Raw genomic sequence first — 21,643 nt, 5'->3', positions numbered from 1 at the left:
ACCAAAAAAAAAAAAAAAAAAGTCCACAAGTCAACAACAAAAAATTGTTTAAGATGGGAGGATGATATTTATAGGCCTTACTCAGATGTTGATGTTGCAGCTGAATTTGAGATCAGAATGAAAATTACAAAAAAAATTGGAACTAGAAAAAGCAATTGCAAACCTTGCCTCTTCTTCCAAGGGTCCTGTTACCATTGGAGCACAACCCTCAACTAATGAAGAAACTGATACCCCTCACCGAAATGTGTTAGCCGGCCAAATCATAAACAAGAAATTGGAACCTTCCAAAAAAATTGTTGGCAACTACAAGAAAAACCACCCAAAGATGAAGGCTGCTGCTAGAACTAAAAATGCAAACATTTTTGAAAATGATCAACACCCATCTGTGGACACTAATGGCATCTTTCCAATTTCTCCACCACTAAAACCTTTTTCTTTCGACACTCTCCCAACACTAGCTCAAATTAATGAGAGAATGGAGACTGAAATGACTAAAAAGAAGGAGGCCTGGAAGGGAAAAAAGAAGATCATGTTTTTGAGCAAACTACTTCACTTCCTCTAATGCTTACTATGATGAAAACCAAAACAAAGAAACCCCTCTAAGCTGAGGATGATATTGACCTTTAATCCAGTGGTTCTTACTGTCTCAAAAGATTCAAGGACCATGATGATCTTTCTGCTGAACACTTGGACTCCAACAACATCACGATGGCTAATGGTGACTTAGAAAGCTCATCCTCTGAATATATGGTACACCACTACACTCTCTACCCCTGCTTATTTTTGCTCTTACTGACTTTCAGGTTAGTTTTCCAACCGAGTTGCATTATTTTTTATGATGATATTGCTAGAATACCTTCCTCCAAGTATCCTAATGTGTCCTATTTCTGGCAATTCTTTACCACTTTGGCTTAGAATTGTCAAGGTTTAGGGACTAAAGATGCTAAAAGGTATCTTAATGATATGCTGAATAATCTAAATAATACTAAAAGGTATCTTAATGATATGCATAGACACGCCCTTTATGGTGTGTATTAGTACGACTTTACCTGGTGTGAAGTGTTCGTTTCTTGTTTGTATAATAACTACGTTCTTGTTCACCTGCTTCAGTTTTCCTTTTAAGAGTCCGATATAGGTTCTTGTTATTCCACTGTTTGAACCGCGATTGAAACTTTTAAAACCCATATTCAATTTCCCAATCGGAGTAATACACAAATAAATGAAACCAGTATGACTTCTTAGAAGTATCGAGCCCACTATTATCCATATATGGCCTCAATAAATCCTGATTTGTTCGCCTCCTCATACACTAACATGATTGTGCAACTCTTCTTAGGGTTAAGTGGCAAAATGCCCCAAAATCAACTCCAATGTTGTGAAAATGTCCCGGAAATTAGGGAAAAGATTAAAAAACCCAGAAATCTTATCGAAATGCCCCATTCCGTTACTTTTACCTATAATAGTCAAATGTGGCAATTTGACAGATTTTGACTGGTCAACTGTGTTATGAATGGTGTCTTTTGCCCTTTGACAAAATCTATGGTTTCAGGATATAGGGTTCAGGGTTCAGGTGGTGGTGGTGGCGGCGATGGTGGTACTGGTGGCGTTGGTGGTGGTGGTGGCGGCGGTGTTGGTGGCGGTGATAGTGTTTGTGGTGGTGGTGGTGGCGGCGGTGTTGGTGGCGGTGATAGTGGTTGTGGTGGTAGTTCTAGTGGTAGTGGTGGTGGCGGTGGTGGCAGCGGTGGTGGTGGCAGCGGTGGTTGCTCGTTTGGTAGCGGCGAACGTCCAACACACTCCCCCTTATGTAAGCTTATTTGTCATAAGGGTATAAATGTCATCTTTTCACACGTGCAGGATCACATGCGTGCTAATTTGACCACTTAACCATCTCTAACGACAAAAGTAACGGTTGGGACATTTTAATAAGATTTTGGGCATTTTAATTTTTTCCCTAATACCCATAACATTTTCACAATCATGGATTCGATTTTGGGACATTTTGCTACTTAACCCCACTTCTTACAGTTTTCCTCCAACAACTCAAATGTTAACTAAATTGAAATGTGACTATCTTTGTAATTCTATTCTTTCAAATATTTCGTTAGATAACCGTGCAATAAAGCTTTGCATTTGTGCCTATCTTTATAAGCACAAGTTGCAGCATAACAATAAAACTCAATATGTCATGCAAAAATAAATGTCTATAAATCAAGACTTTGGGATGGCTCATTCATTGAGTATAAACGTGAAAGTCACATTCGAAAAGGAAATAAATATTATATGCATGAAACTCGAAATCAAGGACTATTTTTATATGTCAATCAAGATTTGTATATGGTGGATCAATCAGCCCTGTGAGGATAATTGGCCCGGCCACTGCAAGCAAACATTACAGAGGATTATGGGTTTATAATACAAGTCTCTGATAAGACACTTCGTGCAACGTTGTTGGGATCTTCTTCGTTCAGAATAGTCTAAGTAAGCAATGTGGAGGAAGGACATCAGAGTTTAAACAAAATTTCTCATGAGACACTTTAGTTAATCACCTTTCAGGTTGTATCCTAGTGTACACGATCTGATCTGATCTTTGTGACCGTCTTGTATGCGCTATTTATATAAACTTAAGTAGCAGTACCTCTTAGATTGCATTTGCACGGTTGGTCGATTTGAATACGTTGTTGATTGGGCGGAAGAAAAAAGGTCGATTTGAATAAGTAAATTTATTTTTTGTATGAGTTGACACTAACAAGTTTCGTCCGTAAGACTGTAACATGCACAAGTTGTAATCCACTGTTAATATTCAGTGTGGCCCGAAAAAATCAACACTCTAGTACTGTTATTCTGAACTAGGGGATCCGAATTCATACTCCTACCGGACAATACGATGGTGCTATTGATTTTGGTTGGCCAGTGAAAATACGACTGTTAACCTAGATTATGTTTTTATTTTCTTTTCCAACACTCTTATTAAATAAAAACACACCATCCAATCAACTTTTTGAGTGAGAAATTAAGTTTGTCCTTCCATATGACTGGGCAGATTTTTTATTTTGATGAATCCCTCCATTGTATAACATTTCTTGCAGTTTCCTCCACCAACTCAAATGTTAACTAACTTGAAATATGGCTGTTCATTTTTATAATTCTTTTCTTTCAAAATTTTCACTAGAGGACCACACGATAAAAGTTCAATTTAGAAGAGCCACAACAAAATTCAATCATGTAAAAGAAACGTCTACACATCAAGTCCATATTTTCATTTTCTTCACGAGATTGGGACACAAATAAAATCAAGGAGTAGTAGTTTACTATGTATTCTGTTGTTACGGTATTTTGATCACTCGAACAGATTACCAATCATAATGTACTTGAACAAAAAAAGGTAATGCAATATAATTAAAGCTTCATTAGAAAAAAAGTTTAGCAATCCAATTATCCAATCATAATGTACTTGAACAGATTAAAACTATCTTAGCTCAAGAAGAGATGCTCAATAGGCAGCCTAATTAGTAATATCAAAAAAGACGGATAAAATTTTGCAAAAAACCGGGACTTGCTCTTGTTTGCTATAGTTGATGATGGTTAGTTAGCATATGAAAACCATGTTGATCTTCCATGCTTTTTTCATACTTTGTTATTAATGGAAAAACAAAACTCGTTTGAATCCGCTTTCTGAAACACCAAAACTGCAACTTAGTTCCTCGTACCATTTTGTATTTGCGAACCAATGCATTCCAATTCGGTCCAGTAGGAGGGGAATATCGCACATATAGATATCTACGCGAGGTAAAGGAGAATAATGTGTGTGAATCATCTCGCACATAGCAAGGCTCAGATGACATAAAAGATGATGTCAGCAGAATCACGAGAAAGATGTGAAGAACTGTGTGAAGCATAATCTATGCGAACATGAGCGATGGTACGTGAGCGAGTGTGTCGCATAGAGATCTCGAAAATGAAGGATCTCTTAGCTGTCATCCACTACGTAAGACCCTATATAAAGGGAAGAGGGAAATAAGGGGAGTTCTTTAGTAAGAGACCAGAGTTGAGGAGAAAGAAAGTAGATCTAGAAGTGAGAGTGATCATTGTATTTACCTTTATCTTTCTTGTGATAATTCAATAAATTAATAAAGGAGTTAATGATGATTACTTAGCATTTCAATTAGTGATTATTGGAGTGTAGTTGTGAGATTTTCCTCAACTACAGGTCCCGTCAAGATGGGTTGGCCGTCATCTACAACTGGTTGATCACGCGTGCCCATACTACCCAAAATTTTGAATTCGATTTCTGATGTTTTCCCATCTGGTTCAACCAACGTAACAGAATATTCTTTCTTCTCCTTGCTTGGTCTATTACTCTCATCACCCTTAAAAACCCGGTGCTTCTCAAGCTCTGTCAGTGTCAGATAATCTTTCACAATTTGAGACATGAATATCCTTCCTTGTTGTCGTGATGCATCGCTCATAGTTAAAGTTTTCTCAAACAACCAATTTACCGGTGTTGTGCCAACAATTTCTGTAACAGTTCGCTGCATGACTTCAGACATGTCTTGAGGTACTTCACACCACTTAGGAAGAGACATAACCTTAAAAAGTAGCCGTTCTACCCTCAACGAGCTTATACCTCCCATTGCCTGTATACAACATGAACACAAATGCCCTTCAAATTTACTCAAACATTAAGAATATAAATTAAAAAAAAACAAGGAAAAAAAAATGTAATAAGCAAAACTTTTAAAACGAAGAACTAGACAAAAAAAAAAAGATTATACCTTGTTATTAATGGCAAAACAAAACTCGTTTGTATTTTCCTTTCTGAAACACCAAAACTGCACCTTAATGCCTGCTACCATGTTGTATTTGCGAACTAACTCAGTAGTTGCAGAAATCCCACAACTAACACCTCTTTAACAATTTCTAGATCTAAACTTATTTAACATGAATATGAAGATAAAAATGATGGAAATGTAAAATAAGACACAAGATTTACGTGGTTCGATCAATGTGATCTACATCCACGGGGTTAGGGTTCACTATGATTGTTGAGATTACATTTGGATTACATTGAGACTCCATTAATGAGTATTTGGAGCTCTAAGTTGGTGAAGGAAGAAGAAGGAGATAATAATAATAATACAAATTTTGTTTTCTCTCTCTACAAATGTGTCCTCCTCTAAAAAGTGTGTCTCCCCCTTTCTCTCTCCTTCCTTTCTCTTTATATAGTGTTTAAATAGTGGATAACAACTAAGATGCAGTGGAGTACAACTAATATGTCTCGCGCCCATGCTACGTTCTCGCACGCTAAGGAAATAAATGAATCTCGCACACTAACAAATTGTTTGTGCGACATTTTTCCCTTACATTTTGCCTCTTTTTTCTTGAATATTGCTTGAAGAGCGATCTTGAAGAAAAAACCCGTTGTTGTAGTAGTCTTTGATCTTTGTTGATGAAGGAACTACGCGAAAGAATACTTTTCTTAAAAAGTACGTACTTGCCTCTATTCTTTTGGGAAGTTCCGGAGCTTTGAGAAGTATGAAGTATCATTCCTTGAAGAAGTATAGAAGTATGAAGTATCCTTGAAGAAGTATAGAAGTATTAATCCTCGAAATATAAGAAGTATCCGTCCTTGAATGCGAATAAGAAGTATTGCGAACTAATCATGCGAAATGATTGCTCCATGTTCTTTGCCTGATGCTATGTTGTAATGCAAATAAGAATTTAGATTAGTATTCAATATTTTTTTGTAAAAAAATTCATTTATGTGCAAGTTAAAATCGTTTTTGTTTGTTTTGATTTCCTTTGAATGACTTGTTTCGTCTCATATGATAAATATCTTCCATGGAAATGATCCTAATGAGGTTTTATGTAGCCTTTGTAAAGGTCTTACTAACCTGTCTGTGAGGTCTTATTTTCCCCCTACTTCTCTCAATGTTAAATACCATATCATTTGAAGCAAAACAAATATTAAGAGAAATTCTAAAAATTCATATATGCGAGATTTTTCTCGATTTTTGTAATTGTGAAATCTTTGTAATTCTTCGATTGTATCGCGTTTTGTAAATCAAATCAAAAATCTTTGATTTTCTATAAAAGTAAAATGTTCTAAGAAAGTGGTACTTAGCTTTTATGCAAATTGTTGTTGAAATGTATGAACGTCGCACAACAAAAAGAAGTGTGAGAAGTGATACTTGAACCCTTGAACTGCCTCTGGCATTTTCTCACACCATACCAACTGTGCTAAGCATCTCATGCGAAATAATCAAAGACCAACTGTGCGAGAGGAAATTATGTATAAATTTCGCATAAAAAAAACAAATGTGCGAGAGGCAAGAATCGATCCCATGACCTGATCCTTGAGAAGTACCGCACTGACCAACTGTGATGATTCTCTTCTGTGCGAAGTAATCAAAGATCGTGCGAACTAATCGAAGAGCAAGTGTGCGAACCCTCTCATGCGAACATCTAGACCAAGTGTACGAACCATGCTAACCCTCTGCGAAGTAATCAAAGACCAATTGCTCCTCTACTCTGCGAGATAACTGTGCGAAGATGAAAATATATGTGTGTGTTGGGATTCGATCATGTGACCACGAACGCACACGCTCCTGCCTTAACCAACTGTTCAAGCATCTTCGTGCGAAATAAACGTATAACATCTTTTTCTTATTCTATTATTCGCACTGGGAGAAACCCTAGTAAAAAATATGAGTAAGGTGGGAGGATTCGAACATGCGATGCTCAACTCCTTATCTTCGCTCGTGACCATCTGTATTGACTTCATGTGTGCGAAGGAAACTACTATGTTTTATCCTTATCTTTTATACGCATCTGGAAATGAGAAGAAAATGAAAAATATGTATGTGCGCGAATTCGAACCCGTGACCTATTGCTTGTTCGATCAACCTTGAACCATCTGTGCGAGTTTCTGCTTGTGAAAGAAATCACAGCGACAACTTCTTATCCTTATCTTCGACTTCCTTCACTTTTTCCACATTTGCCTCTTGCTCTTTCTCTCCTGAACATCAAAATCTTCCACTAAAACTTTGGATTTTTCCTCTGAAATTTGTAGATCTGGTAAGATTTGTTGCAGGTAGGATACAATCCTTTACTCTCTCCATGTTTCTAGCGACAAAATATAGTTGCAGGAAATCCCACAACTAACACCCCTTTAACAATTTCTAAATTTTAACTTATTTAACATGAATATGAAGATAAAAATAATGGAAATGTAAAATAAGACACAAGATTTACGTGGTTCGATCAATGTGATCTACATCCACGGGGTTAGGGTTCACTATGATTGTTGAAATTACATTTGGATTACATTGAGACTCCATTAATGAGTATTTGGAACTCTAAGTTGGTGAAGGAAGAAGAAGGAGATAATAATAATAATAATACAAATTATGTTTTCTCTCTCTACAAATGTGTCATCCTCTAAAAAGTGTGTTTCCCTTTCTCTCTCCTGCCTTTCTCTTTATTTAGTGTTTACATAGTGGATGACAGCTAAGATGTAATGGAGTACAACTAATATGTCTCGGGCCCATGCTACGTTCTCGCACGCTAAGGAAATAAATGAATCTCGCACACTAACAAATTGTTTGTGTGATATTCTGCCCCTACAAAAGCATTCCAATTAGAGCCAGTCAAGACCGGTTGACTTTCACCTACAACAGGTTGATCACCTGTACACAGACTACCCCAAATTTTGAAATCAATTTCTGATGTTTTTCCATCTGGTTCAACCAATGTAACAAAGTATTCTTTCTTCTCCTTGGTGATATTCAATCAATTTTTGATGAAGCTCGGTCGGTATGAGATAATTCCTCACTGTGTGAGATATGAATATCCTTCCTGGTTGTAGTAATGTATCGCTCATGGTTAAAGTCTTCTCAAACAACCTAACTAATGGACTTCCGCCACCAATTTGAGCAACAATTTGCTGCATGAGTTCAGACATGTCTTGAGGTGGTGATGGTGTTGTAGAAGTCATGTCTGGAGATGGTGATGGTGTTGTAAAATAAAAGTAAAAATTACAGTTTAATATGCAAAACTTCAAAACAAAGAACTAGAAAAAAAAAACTTATACCTTGTATTGGACTGCTCTTGTTGTTGTTGTTGTTGGGAGAGAATAGAAAAGACAAATAAGAACCGAAAGAAATAGGGTTTTATTAACTCTTGTTAGTATTTATAGTTGAACATTTTTCCTTATTTATCATGGTTTCTTAATACGAGTTCAACAAGAACTAAATTAATGGTAGATTACGGGTATCAAGCTCAAAACTAATAATCTCAACACGCCCCCTCACGTGTAGCCTCGTAGGGTCTAACACGTGGACAATAAATCGGGTGACGAGGAGTAAAGGTGCGGTCAACTGACTCGACACAAATATACCATGTTAGAATACGGGCATCCAACTCAAAACCAATTGGCAATGAGTGGAGAGGCCCAGAATATTATAAACCGCAGGATCTTAATAGCCCATAAAATGTGGGACTAATAATCTCAACATTATTGTCCTAAGAATTAGGAATTAGGACCTTGTTCTTTTTACTCAAATAATGATAGTTGTCTCTGAGTGTTTAACCGTGACTGCAAAAGTTCCGATCACCACGTAAACACACAATGGCATAGGCATAGCCGTTTTCTTTTTTACTTCTTGCAAAGATTTTTTCCTTGTCAATTTGTAATCTTTAACACCAGCTTTGAATCCAACACCTGCTTTAGCCTCTGTTTTTGGTGAAATAAGTCCCTCCCTACAACGCATCAATTAAGAATTCTCACAATGATAAGATCTACTCGATATATGAATTAGCCGTTAATGAAACCTTTAACAGGAATCTTTCACAAAACTCTCAACAAATATTATCAACTTATCAGAATGGTTGGTTGTTAGACCACGGTATTTGATTCGCCAAATACATCAACAACATTATTGTATACTCTTTCATATGTATGGCGTAAGTCTAGGGCTGTTCATGGTCGGTTTTGGTTCCGTTTCTAGCCAAACCAAAACCGAAACCAATACTATCGGTTTCTAAAAATCTAAACCGAACCAATCCATTAACCATTTGTTCGGTTTCCAAATGGTTCCAGACGGTTCCGGTTTGTCCTAATGATTTTTGGTTAACCAGTAATTATGTTAAACCAAAAAAAAAATTACACAAATTTACAGACAAAAAAATCGTAACTGCCAATCGTATTGATTTACACAAATTTACAGACAAAAAAAGATTAAAAAAATATCAAGAATAGTTAAAGCTTACTCTAAGTCTAGAGATCAAAAGAATATATATAATATACCTTAATTTAGTTATTGACAAAAAAAAGGGAAGATGTGAAGATGAAAGTCGAGTAGCGACAATAGTTGCTGTAGTTGGGGGTGGAGAAGGGAGGCAAGGAGAAAGAGAAAGAGGGAGAGTATCATAATGAAATATTAGATTTAGGGTTCCTATTTATCCTCTAAATCAATTGGTAGAATCTAATACTTGTAATCAAGGGTAGAAATTAAGTTTAAAAATTAATCGGTTTTCCAATGATTTTTGGTTCGGTTTTAGAGGTCAAACCAAACCAAAACCACATTATCAGTTTTCCACTTTCTACACCGTAACCAATCCATTTGTAAACGGTTCGGTTTGGTTTCTTCCTAATTGGTCTGGTTCGGTCCGGTTCTAGCGGAAAACCGAAACCATGTTCACCCCTAGGCGCAACCCAATCCCTGTTTTTCAAGTTTCGAATCCGGAAAACTTTTAATGTCTGAGTTTATAGTAGTTTTCCTTTGCGCTGCACCGAGCACTCCTTGAAGTTGTTCTCTTGTTAGGGTTCGCTACTAGCAAACTCGAGAAATGGAGAGTGTAGATATTTATCCAGCAGAGTCTGATTACTATTCTCCAGCTAATTATGATCATGAACATCATAAAGCCCAAATCGTGATTATGGTACGGGGATTTCATTGACAGTATCATCATCAATAGTACTCAACAACTTTTTTTGTTTTTTATAAAAGTACTCAACAACTTCATCAGCGTCAATTTGTCATCAAGGAAACTCATTAATTTCTTCCTCAAAAGTCTGTGAAGGACATTATCCACTTCTTGTTAATATATATAAGCAATGTCAGCAGGCTTGCAGGAGTGATAATCGGAGTTTGACATAACAGTTGGTTGCTAGCAGCAGGTTTTAGTTAGTTCTTTATACTCAAAATCTTGCAGATGGCTTTGGCAATAGAACCTTAGATCATAGTGCTTGCCAAACTGTCATTTATTTTGCTTTTCCGAATTACTATTTCGCAAGTTGCGGAATTAGCTGGGATAGCCGTGCATTACTTCTGTCTATCTTAGCTAAGTATGATTAATATTAATCACTTCTGTCTACTTAATGTGTAAACACGTACTTTACCTTGTGTAGAGTGTTTGTTTCTTGTTCATTTAACAACTACGTGATCGTTCACCTTCTTCAATTTCCTTTAATGAGTCTACTAGGTTCTTGTTTATTATAGCTTACTGCCATTTCCGTTTGGGAACCAAAACTTGATACTCCCGATTCCCTTCTGGCTACCCAAATCCACGGTTCGACTATAGAACGGAAATCCACTGTGTGAACCGAGATTTAAGTTTTCAAAATCCATATTCATTTTCCAAGTTGGATTAATACAAAAATAATTGAAAATAATATGAAATCTTAGAAGTATCAGACTGTTCGTCCAAAATTCTTAAAATTAAAATTAATTTCAGAGTGAAAAACACTATGTGCATGAAACTGGATTAACTGTTTGTTTATTTCTCAGGATCATGAAGGACTTACCCAATGGACATCCAATCGAAACCATAGAGGATGGATGCTTAGCCATCGAAAATGACCACAGTACGGTTTCCTGATACTTCAACCAGATTGTGTAACTCGTCTTACAGTTTCCTCCAACAAGTCAGATGTTAGTTAATTTGAAATATGGCTTTTTATATCTGTATTCTCTCAAAAATCTCATAAATAACCATACAATAAAGCTTCTTTGTGTCTATTTCTATAGGAAGCATAAGCTGCTTAACAATAAAACTCAATCATGCAAAAATAAATGCCTAGAAATAAAATTTTGTCATGGCTCATTCATTTGGTATAAACTATAAACGTAAAGGGCGCCCAAAAAGTAAAAAGGAAAAAGGAAAAACAAGAGTTTACATTGGTGATTATTTTTACAAGTGCATAAAATAAAACTCGATCAACAAATCAAGATTTAATTTGTAATGCAAGTTCATTCATTTTGGTATAAACATGATAATAATGCTTTTAATAATGTCCTCACCAATTGTAATGAATGAAGCTACAAGCTGCTCTTTCCTCTTGCGGTTGTGATCGGCTACACCTTCGTTTCACCTTTGTACATACCTTCTTAGTTAACAGCTGGACATCAACTAAGAACCCTACAAATTCAGTGGCATGTATTCCTGCCTGTCACGCGGGTGACCCGGTTCGATCCCAGGCAACGGCGCTTTTTTCCTTATTCTTTTCTTTTTGTTATTTTGTAGCAGCCTTGTCTCCTTAGGGGGAAAATGTATGATTATCAATCTCCATCTTTTTCCAAATTCAATGGAAGTCCAGTCAATTTTTTTTTGTCAGCAAGTATGAACACACAATTAAGAAATGATTAGGTGAGGGGGAGACGAGAAGTTTGATTTTTATACTTTAATAGCCTTGACTGCTTCCTAATGGATAATCTCTGATTTTTGCAGCTGTGCTAATAAACCTCATTACATTGTCATTTGCATTATAATATTCAGTAATAGTGACAGATAATGACACAAGGATAACTTGTTTGCCCGTTGCAAACAAACACTTATCTTATGCACATTGCTGTAATCAAATTCTACTTTGTTTTTATATCTATATATACAAATCAGAAGACCTGACAGTGATCATTTTAGATCGGCTTGTTCTGCTTTGTAATTCAGAGCAAAATCGAAGAAATGAATCGACTCCAGGGGAAACTCGAGGTGTTTTATAACAACAGATGGTTAGTATTTGTTGCAGCAATGTGGGTTCAATCAGTTGCAGAAACTGGTTATTTGTTAGGAAGTATTTCACCTGTAATTAAGAGTTCACTAAATTACAATCAAAAATAATTTGCTAGACTGGATGTAGCTAAAGATCTTGGTGATAATATTGTTTTTTAGATGGAACTTTTTGTGAAGTTTTTGCCAACTTGGGGAGCTTTATTTGTTGGTGCTATTAAGAATCTTGTTGGCAATGGTTGTGTTTGGCTTATTGTTACACACAGGGTTCCAAAAATCAAACGCTTGGCATTTTTGGTACCCTGACAAAGGACTTTTGTTTTTGTTCTATATGTGTTTTGGTACTCCCCACTAATCCGGCACCCCATTAGCAGCCATGATATCTTCGATAATAGGATTTGACAATTGCAAGGATGATGCAAATCCAACGCTTAGGACTCGCGACTTCATTTTTGCTGTCAGGCACGCTCGCGTGACAGCAGGACTTTAAATCATAATAAAGAACTAAACCCAATTCATATCTCAAGCACAACTATAAAGAACTGATGCATAGCGACTGAATATGCCTTGAGCAAATCCTTATTTATCAACTTGATCACCAACAGACATAATTACTCAGAATATAAATTGCCGTGCACATAGCGGAGGTGTAGACCTTTCCAATAATTGTGTAAATTTTCTTAGAGTTTCCTCTAACAGCTCAAATGTTCTCAATACAGCGTCGGCGGTAGAGCTGTCAAACGGGGCAAGCTAGGGTCAATCCGGCCCTAGCTTGCCAACCCGTACTAGGGTTAGGGTCAACCCTAGCCCTAGTACTATTCACGAACAAGCTCAAAACCCCAATCCTAGTTTTAGATGGGTCAACCCTGACAGGTTGGCGGGTTGGCTTGTTAATGTTATCAATTTAAAAATTAAATTTAAAATTTAGGACTGTTTAGGATTATTCATTTAGTAAAGGTCGAACCTAGGTCAATTTGGTGTTTAACTAGAAGCCCCACCACTGAGTTGTAAAGTGGACGTTTTTATTGCCACATAATCAACGATATAGCCGGTTACGACGCTTTAGTTTTCTTAGGCAGAGAACCCTAACATCAACTAAGCATTTTACTTTTTTTTATCATTTTATAAATTTAAATTAATGTGAGTAAGACTAACTCACTGTTTAAATTATGCTAGTCCTTTTATCAATATAGGACATCCCGAATAAATATGTGATTGATGAATCTAAGTTGTAATTTGATTTATTGATTGATTATTTAAAATCTAAAAATTGTTATATTTGTTTTGGTAGACCCAAAATTAGCTTTATTTATTGATTTAAAATTAACTAATTCTAATATATGTTTGCAAATCATAGATTTTAAAGAGTTGGTGGGATTGAGGGATATATTTATTAATTTTGACGGGTTGACGGGTAACCCGCGGATTGGCCCTAGCCCGGCTTGTTTTCTAGTAGGGTTGTATATGCCAACCCTAATCCGGCCCGTTTAGACAACAAGCCATGCCGGGCCGGGTTAAAACAAGCCGGATTAGGATCAACCCGCAAGCCGGGTTATAAATTGACAGCTCTAGTCGGCTGCCATACTATCAAAATTTTCATTAGATAACCACACAAAAAAACAACTGTAGACTTGTGTTTATATCTTTATAAGCACAACAGCAAAACTCAATAACCTAAAATAAATGACTAAATGTCTAGAAATCAAAATTTAATCTGTAATGGCTCATTCAATTAAGTATTACCATGAAAGTTACATGCAAAATGAAAATAAATTAAGACTATATTCCTGCAATGTTAAGTTTTTCTTTTTCTTTTCTTTTACTTATATTTTTTTGCCTAGTCGTGCTACCATTTTATGCAAAGGCCAAACCCAACCATGCTTCCACCATCTTCTTGAATGGAGCTATCAAAGTTTTCATGTATCATTCATGACGCATGTGAGGGATGGATAAACATGAGGATAAAAAACCATTCCTGCCAACTCCAAAGGAAGTCATAACTTAAGAAATGCATGATTAGGTAGGTGAGGCGGAGTAGTCATAGAACGAACTTGTTCACATTTTGTAAGTTTGATTTTAACACTTAAAATAGCTTTGACTACCGAATGGATATTACTCTGATTCGTGCTAATCTTCAATACATTGTCATTCGGCCTGGTAAGATATTTAGTAGTGACATCCGATAATGACAGCACGAGGATAACGTGTATGCCCGTTGCACATAAACATACACCACAAGCATTATGAACACTGCTTGTTCTGGTCTTTAATTATATATTCTACTTCAGATGCATTTTCTTTATATTTATATAGAAATCAAAACACATGCTTTGTTTCAGAGCAAGCTTCAAGAAATGAACCTATTTCAAGGGAATTTAAGGTTTTAATTTATGACAATAGATGGTTAGTGTTTGTAGCAGCACTGTGGTTTCAATCAGTAATTTTTGGAAGTATTTCACCTGTACTTGAAACTTCCTTGAATTATAATCAAAAACAAATTGCTAGACTGGGTGTAGCTAAAGATCTTGGTGATAATGTTAGATTTCTATCCGGAACATTATGTGAAGTTTTGCCACTTTTGGGTGCCTTATTTGTTGGTGCTATTCGGAATTTTGTTGGATATGCTAGGGTTTGGCTTTGTTGTTGCACACAGGGTTAACGGAGAAACCTACTTCACTACTGCGGCAATGGTTTCAAACGTGCAGAACTTCGAATATGATTAATTTTTATTATGCTTTATTTATTTATTTTTTAATTTTTTTAATACACAAAAATACATATGGATATAGTTTTACTTTTAAAAGTTAAACCAAAATTCCTAATGTCTACATAAGTTTTTTAAATTCAAATATTAAAAGCACTATACAAGAAATTGGATTAAATCTTCATTGATCCAGTTGATTATAAAGTACTAAATCCAACAAATATCTTAAAAAATACCATAGACGAGTGGTGCAAACCTATATAGCACCAGAATATGCCTTCCATAATTACTCAACATGTAATCATCATGTAGAAAACCGATCTAATTAAGATACTCCCAATTGTGTACTGCAGTTTCCTCCAACAACTCAACTCTTCCCCAAGTTAAAATATGGTTCCTTTCTTTCAAAATTATCATGACATACCTACACACGAAAATAATAAAATTAATACAGTTGTGGTGATTTTTATAAGCAAGGCAATAAAAGTCCAATCATGCAAAATAAATGTCCACACATCAAGATTTAATTTGTAATGCGGCTCATTCATTTTAGTATAAACATGATAGTGCATTCAATAATGTCCCTTTTCTCACCAATGGGCTGGAAGAGGTGACGAAACTCTTCACCAATGTCCCTTTTTTACTAGCAGCTAGCTGCAGCCTACTAGGGGGGAATCAGAGATTCAAAATGTAAGTGTGAAAATGAAAGAATTATGATCAATCTCCATCTCGTCCTAATGTTCACAGTTATTTTGAAATTAGGTGAGGGGTAAGGGAGTCATAGACAACCTAGCCTTGAGTACTTCTTAATGGATAATCTCTGATTTGTGCAGCTGTGCTAATCTTCTTTACATTGTCGTTTGACTTATAATATTCAGTAATAGTGACAGATAATGACACAAGGATAACGTGTATGCCCGTTGCACATAAACATACGGAAACACATATTTTATGTATACTGCAATAATTACATTATTCCTATATACAAATCAGAAGACCTTAAATTGATCATTTTCGGCTTGTTCTCCATTGTTTCAGAGCAAAAATTGGAAATATGAATCGATTTCAAGGGAAACTTGAGGTTTTTTATAACAACAGATGGTTAGTATTTGTAGCAGCAATGTGGGTTCAGTCAGTTGCAGGAACTGGTTATTTGTTTGGAAGTATTTCACCTGTAATCAAGTCATCATTGAATTATAATCAAAAACAAATTGCTAGACTGGGTGTTGCCAAGGATCTTGGTGATAATATCGGATTTTTAGCTGGAACTTTTTGTGAAGTTCTGCCAACTTGGGGAGCTTTATTTGTTGGTGCTATTCAGAATCTTGTTGGCTATGGTTGGGTTTGGCTTATTGTTACACACAGGGTTCCGCCTTTGCCTTTGTGGGGGGTAAGTAGTCAATCACAACTTTTATCTTCAAATTCATTTTTGCATTGGAAATGGCTTATTGCTCGTGTTCCACGCCTAGAATCTCATATGTGAAATCCATTTTGCAATGGTTAAAATCTTGACCAATCTTATTTGTTACTCAGATGTGTGTTCTTATATTTGTGGGAACAAATGGAGAAACTTACTTCAATACTGCAGCATTGGTTTCAAGCGTGCAGAACTTCCCGAAAAGTAGAGGTCCAGTGGTGGGAATACTCAAAGGGTTTGCAGGTTTGGGTGGTGCTATTATGACTCAGGTATATGCGCTGATTTATGACCCTGATCATGCAGGGATCATTTTTATGGTTGCAGTTGGACCAGCAATGGTGGTTATTGCACTCATGTTTATTGTTAGACCTGTTGGAGGTCACAAACAAGTTCGACCTTCTGATGATTCAAGCTTTACATTTATATACACAGTGTGCCTTGTTTTGGCCGCCTACTTGATGGGGGTCATGCTTGTTGAAGATCTATTTGATCCGAGTCACTACGTGGTCGTCATTTTCACCGTTATACTGTTTATTCTGTTAGTGATTCCAATTGTAGTTCCAGTGTCTTTGACTTTTTTCTCGAGTCGGAGATCTCCAGCTGAAGAAACTCTCCTTCCTGAAACTACCAAGCAAGAACCCACCAGTTCTAGCCAGGATTTGAGTCATGAAGTTATATTCAGTGAACTTGAAGACGAAAAGTCCTCCGAAGAAGAGACAGTTTGTGTGAATGACAGGAAGAAACGAATTGCGCAGTTGCAAGCCAAAATATATAAAGCAGCTGCCGCAGGAGCTGTGCGAGTCAAGAGGCGAAAGGGTCCACACCGTGGAGAGGATTTTACGTTAACGCAGGCATTGATGAAGGCAGATTTTTGGCTCATCTTTACTTCTCTTCTTTTGGGATCAGGATCTGGATTAACAGTGATTGACAATCTTGGTCAAATGAGCCAATCTTTAGGATATGATAACCCACATATATTTGTATCCATGATCAGCATTTGGAATTTCCTCGGCCGCATTAGTGGAGGCTACTTCTCCGAGATTGTTGTCAAGTATAACCCCTTACTTTCTCTTCATCATCTATGTTTAAGTCTGGTTTTATTTTATTTTTCTTGATCTATTTATGTTTTTATTACAGGGATTACGCATATCCAAGGCCAGTGAGCATGGCTGTAGCGCAAGTCCTAATGGCAATTGGGCACTTCTTCTTTGCAATGGGTTGGCCTGGGGCTATGCACATTGGTACGTTGCTAATTGGAGTCGGTTATGGTGCACATTGGGCAATTGTGCCAGCTGCTGCATCAGAGCTTTTCGGGTTGAAGAAATTTGGGGCATTGTACAATTTTCTCTTACTTGCAAATCCTGCAGGATCGCTTGTTTTTTCTGGTCTTATAGCCAGTTCCATATATGACAGTGAAGCTAAGAAACAAGCGGAAATGCATGGCCAACTGCTACACAATTCCAGAGGCGTGCTCAGAAGTATCTCTGATGTTATTTTGTCTGCGGATGAACCACTGAAATGTGAAGGCTCTATCTGCTTCTTCCTTACTTCAATTATAATGTCTGGATTCTGCATTGTTGCAGTTGTGTTGAGCATGATTCTTGTTTACAGGACCAAAGTTGTATATGCCAGTTTATATGGAAAATCGCGTACTTGAGTTGAAACACTGATGATTAAATGAAAGTTTAGATTATCCCCCTGGGGAGATTATGGTTTGTGTAATTGTATCACATTTGTGTATAAAATTGAAAAAGTTGCGATTCTGAATGTCAAATACACAGGATACTTTTATACTGGGTCACATAAGTACACACTACCAATTCGTGAAAGAATAGGAGAAACACACATGATGTGCAATATCGAAGATCACAATACAGCAAAACGTAGAACTAGTACACACTTTTCTTGCTATTAAGGATCACATTATTGTTACAATTTCAGTGTAACTTAGCTAGAGTTGGTGTAGTATGATTTGAGCTCCATGTTGAGGTTGAAGAGTCATGACAGTGTACGGAGCATGAGCATAAGACGGTGAGAGCTCAAAAGAGAAGTTTTGCAGAATCATAGCCAAAGCCATTTTAGCTTCAATCATAGCAAAGTTTTGGCCTATACAAACCTTAGGACCCCATCCAAATGGAAAGAATGATGCTTGATTATCCTTTGAGGCATTCGAAACTCCGTCAGCAAATCTCTCTGGTCTGAATTCGTCAGCATCATCACCCCAATATTCATTTTCATGATGAATAAGAAGTATCGGAAGAGTCAGATCGACTCCCGCTGGTATGGAGATATCTCCTAGTTTGGTTCTTTTGCAAGTGTGTCGATATACTTCGACTACGGGTGGATATAACCTTAAGACTTCGTTTAGTATCATTGTCATCTGCGAGAATAGCGAGCTCATGATTCAGCTACCGTAACAATAATAACAGAAGAAATTCGAGTGAAATGAAGTAACTTACAATCTTGAAATGCGTAATATCCTTGAAATCGGGCACTTTTTTGCCACAAATTCTCTCTACTTCGTCTCTTGCTTTCTCTTGCCAATTCGGGTGCATTGCCAATACGACTATCGCCCATGTTAGAAAGGTTGAATTTGTTTCTTGACCAGCTGAGTAAAAAACCTTGCATTCCTCAATAACATCTTCAATGGTCAATCCATTGCTTTCTGAGTAACTAGATTGCAGTAGCAATCCTAGCAAGTCATTAGTACTACTTGACGAATCGGTTTTCATCAACTCTTCTCGTTTACTAATAAACCCTCTAAGTATACCATTTATCTCCTTAGCTAGATACTGTCTCCTCTTGTTCTTTTTTGTAGGTATGAACCTGTACAAAATCATCAAATTCTATAATTTGCTGCTTCACTAGAGAGCTTAGATAATATTGAGCTGAAATGAAGAACAAGAAAGTACCTATAACCGGGGATGTATAACATTTGCATAGCTTCAACAACTAGTAGAATCTGTTCCTTTTGTAGTTGAAAGAGTCTCTTGCCTTCTTCATAATTGCTTCCAAAAGCAGTCCGTGAAATAACATCAGCAGTTAGTTTCCCCATTTCAGGCCACACATCCAATTCACAAGAACCTTTAGTAGGATCTACCAACTTCTTCCAACTCTCAATTAACTCGATACAACTAGTCGAAAATGCAGGCATCATACACTGAAGTCAAGTCATTCAAAAAGTTATAACACCAATGGATGAAATACCATGACAATGTATACCCAAATCTAGTACTGAAGGTATCCGAGAAGCTTATATACCTACAACCAATTGAGTCTATAGAGTAATATAGTGGGATTAGAAATGACCTTCAATTTCTCTTGGTGAAATGCAGGATTGATAATTCTTCTATGTTTGGACCATTCCTCTCCTTCCAACACAGTCAGTCCCTTTGCAAGCATCAGAATGAGAGGGTTCAATGGTGGCTTCTGGAAATTGCCGTTTTTTTCAGATAAGACTTCTTTCATCATCTTTGGGTCCATGATGATTAGCCTAGGAGTTGTTCCATTCCAAGTCAGTGATACCTTCCCTGGAATATGAAAATTCAGCATATATATGAAATCAGATCATGATCATGATCATCGCCCAGCTAATTAAGTCGTTGCTAATTCAAGAATTTCAAACGAAATGAGTGAAAAAATTATTACTCACCATACTGCTGAACAAGATTCTTGACATAAGGGACGACACGCGACGTTATCTGGTGATTCAGATTGATCGGTTTGGACCATGCTTCAGTTATACAGTTGATATACTCTTTCAAGTCTACACCATAGAGTAGTATGTATGGAGACCCTTTAATCTCTTGTCGCTTCAATTCCTTCTCAAGTTTCTTTGGTCTCCACCAAAGTGAATAAAGGGCTTTCAAACCACCCCATAGTAGCAAACACAAAGAAAAACCGATCAAAGTGAGAAACACAAAGTTAACCATCTTTTGTTCTTTCTTGATTTAACTGAAAGACTTTGTTATCGTATCAAAATCAGGCAACTATGCGTACTTATAGATTTTTTGATTTGTACAGAAAATCTAAAGATTTTGTGCAGATACTTGACATTCAAGACAATGACTTGGGAAATAAGGTTGTTACAAGCTGTTTTTTTGTCAGTGCTACAAATTCAAAGATACTGACTTGCTTGCATCACATGATTTGCTGTCTACTTTGTACTTATCGCTTGTTATCCAAGTTCTTGAATACAATTTAAAAATACAAAAGAAGAAAAAAAACAGTCTTGACTGCATTAAAATAATGAATTATTAATCCTGGCTTGATTCGTGTAATACCCAAATTAATTGGGGTATGCCTAATGAGACAAAAGCCAGGTTATTTTGAAGTAAAACAAACTACCCCTTAACCTTGTATTTTCCAAATGGCTAATATACCCTTGTTTAATTAACACTAAAAATTCTGATTAGGTTAATTAATTGAATTTAGATGAATTAATGAAGTAGATTAAAACTTATGAATTTAAGTTATGAAAATTTGTTTTTGATTGAACTCATGTGGGAAGATTTTTGATGAAAAAAATTTGTTTTGAGAACTTTTTTTGCAACGGAAGTGAAAACATACTACCCAAACACTTCTAAAAAGGGGATTGCAAAGCTAATGTATGAAATCATACTCAAAATTAAAGAAGAAATCAACACTTTCAGTTTTGAAACTATGAAAGTCGGCAGGGTCGACGAATGAAGAACATGCCGACCACCGGCCGGCAAGGTCGGTGAATGAAGAAGATGCCGACTTTATTATTTTTGACGCACAAGAGACTGTTGTAAATGTTTCACTAGTCGGCATCTTATTGATTTTTACCTTGTCGGCTACCTTATAGTCGGCAAGGTCGACAAAAAATACCATGCCGACTACAGGATTGTTTGACATACAAAGAAAGGTGTTAAAAATGCATGATTAGTTGGCAAGGTATTAATTTCATAACCTGCCGACTAAAATATAGTCGGCAAGGTACAAGGATGAATACCGTGCCGACCCTGTAAAATGTTAATTTCATAGATGAAAAGTCGGCACAATATTCAACCTAGGAAGCTGCCGACCAGCGTTAGTCGACAAGGTCGACAAAAAATACCCTGCCGACGTTTAACAAAAATGTTGAATCATAAGGGTTTTTAGATTGGGTATGATTTTGTACCCAATCTCAAACTGAGTAGTCCCTCCGTTTCTAAAAGACAGTCCGCTTTGACTTTGTCAAAATATTAAGGAGACCGTAGTAGTTTACATGCATACCCTTAGTTACTTGTCTAATTTATTTGGATAAAAATGTTAGTAATAAAACTACCAAAAATTGTTATGTGATTGTAAATAGAAAATAAAAAAAGAAAGCTAAAAGGAATGAAGGATATATTTGTTTCCTTAGTTATACAAATTTTATTAATATTTTAGATTGGGCCGTTAAGAAAGAATTTATGAATATAAAACTTTAAGGGTATATTAGAGAGTTTATTGGAAAAATATGACTATAAACAGAAGCTGGACACAATTTTGAAACAGACCAAAATGGAATA

At 36.4% G+C, this 21,643-nt stretch overlaps 3 protein-coding genes across 3 annotated transcripts; 2 read left to right on the top strand and 1 right to left on the bottom strand.

Moving 5' to 3' along the window:
• Positions 1-325: 325 nt before the first annotated feature.
• On the top strand, positions 326-1,871 carry LOC113335554 (glycine-rich RNA-binding, abscisic acid-inducible protein-like). The gene is made up of 5 exons (XM_026581588.1): positions 326-531; positions 654-750; positions 916-1,027; positions 1,550-1,729; positions 1,855-1,871. Exons 1-5 carry the CDS (start codon positions 326-328, stop codon positions 1,869-1,871), a joined length of 612 nt encoding a protein of 203 aa, XP_026437373.1.
• Positions 1,872-15,740: 13,869 nt separating this feature from the next.
• On the top strand, positions 15,741-17,791 carry LOC113335661 (protein NUCLEAR FUSION DEFECTIVE 4-like). Its single transcript, XM_026581682.1, has 3 exons — positions 15,741-16,100; positions 16,244-17,178; positions 17,265-17,791. The coding sequence occupies exons 1-3, from the start codon at positions 15,765-15,767 to the stop codon at positions 17,782-17,784; spliced, it is 1,791 nt and encodes a 596-aa protein (XP_026437467.1). The 5' UTR covers positions 15,741-15,764; the 3' UTR covers positions 17,785-17,791.
• A 93-nt stretch (positions 17,792-17,884) lies between these two features.
• Positions 17,885-20,133, bottom strand: LOC113335662 (cytochrome P450 72A15-like). Its single transcript, XM_026581683.1, has 5 exons — positions 19,780-20,133; positions 19,437-19,657; positions 19,040-19,287; positions 18,587-18,953; positions 17,885-18,507 (listed from the first exon to the last, which is right to left on the bottom strand). Exons 1-5 carry the CDS (start codon positions 20,057-20,059, stop codon positions 18,079-18,081), a joined length of 1,545 nt encoding a protein of 514 aa, XP_026437468.1. The 5' UTR covers positions 20,060-20,133; the 3' UTR covers positions 17,885-18,078.
• Between the last annotated feature and the right edge of the window lie 1,510 nt (positions 20,134-21,643).

This window comes from Papaver somniferum, unplaced genomic scaffold, assembly GCF_003573695.1.
Source record: "Papaver somniferum cultivar HN1 unplaced genomic scaffold, ASM357369v1 unplaced-scaffold_15, whole genome shotgun sequence".
Classification (NCBI taxonomy): domain Eukaryota; kingdom Viridiplantae; phylum Streptophyta; class Magnoliopsida; order Ranunculales; family Papaveraceae; genus Papaver; species Papaver somniferum.
This window is presented reverse-complemented; position numbering and strand designations above follow the sequence as displayed.

Bases quoted from the DNA above. Each gene is read 5' to 3' on its own strand.
- LOC113335554 (XM_026581588.1), top strand. From the start codon at position 326: ATGAAGGCTGCTGCTAGAACTAAAAATGCAAACATTTTTGAAAATGAT. The intron at 751-915 runs GTACACCACTAC...ACTTTGGCTTAG, and splicing joins GCTCATCCTCTGAATATATG to AATTGTCAAGGTTTAGGGAC. The intron at 1,028-1,549 runs GTGTGTATTAGT...CTATGGTTTCAG, and splicing joins GCATAGACACGCCCTTTATG to GATATAGGGTTCAGGGTTCA.
- LOC113335661 (XM_026581682.1), top strand. From the start codon at position 15,765: ATGAATCGATTTCAAGGGAAACTTGAGGTTTTTTATAACAACAGATGG. The intron at 16,101-16,243 runs GTAAGTAGTCAA...TTTGTTACTCAG, and splicing joins CGCCTTTGCCTTTGTGGGGG to ATGTGTGTTCTTATATTTGT. The intron at 17,179-17,264 runs GTATAACCCCTT...TTTTTATTACAG, and splicing joins TTCTCCGAGATTGTTGTCAA to GGATTACGCATATCCAAGGC.
- LOC113335662 (XM_026581683.1), bottom strand. From the start codon at position 20,059: ATGGTTAACTTTGTGTTTCTCACTTTGATCGGTTTTTCTTTGTGTTTG. The intron at 19,658-19,779 runs GTGAGTAATAAT...TTCATATTCCAG, and splicing joins GAATCTTGTTCAGCAGTATG to GGAAGGTATCACTGACTTGG. The intron at 18,508-18,586 runs GTAAGTTACTTC...CTATTCTCGCAG, and splicing joins ATATTACGCATTTCAAGATT to ATGACAATGATACTAAACGA.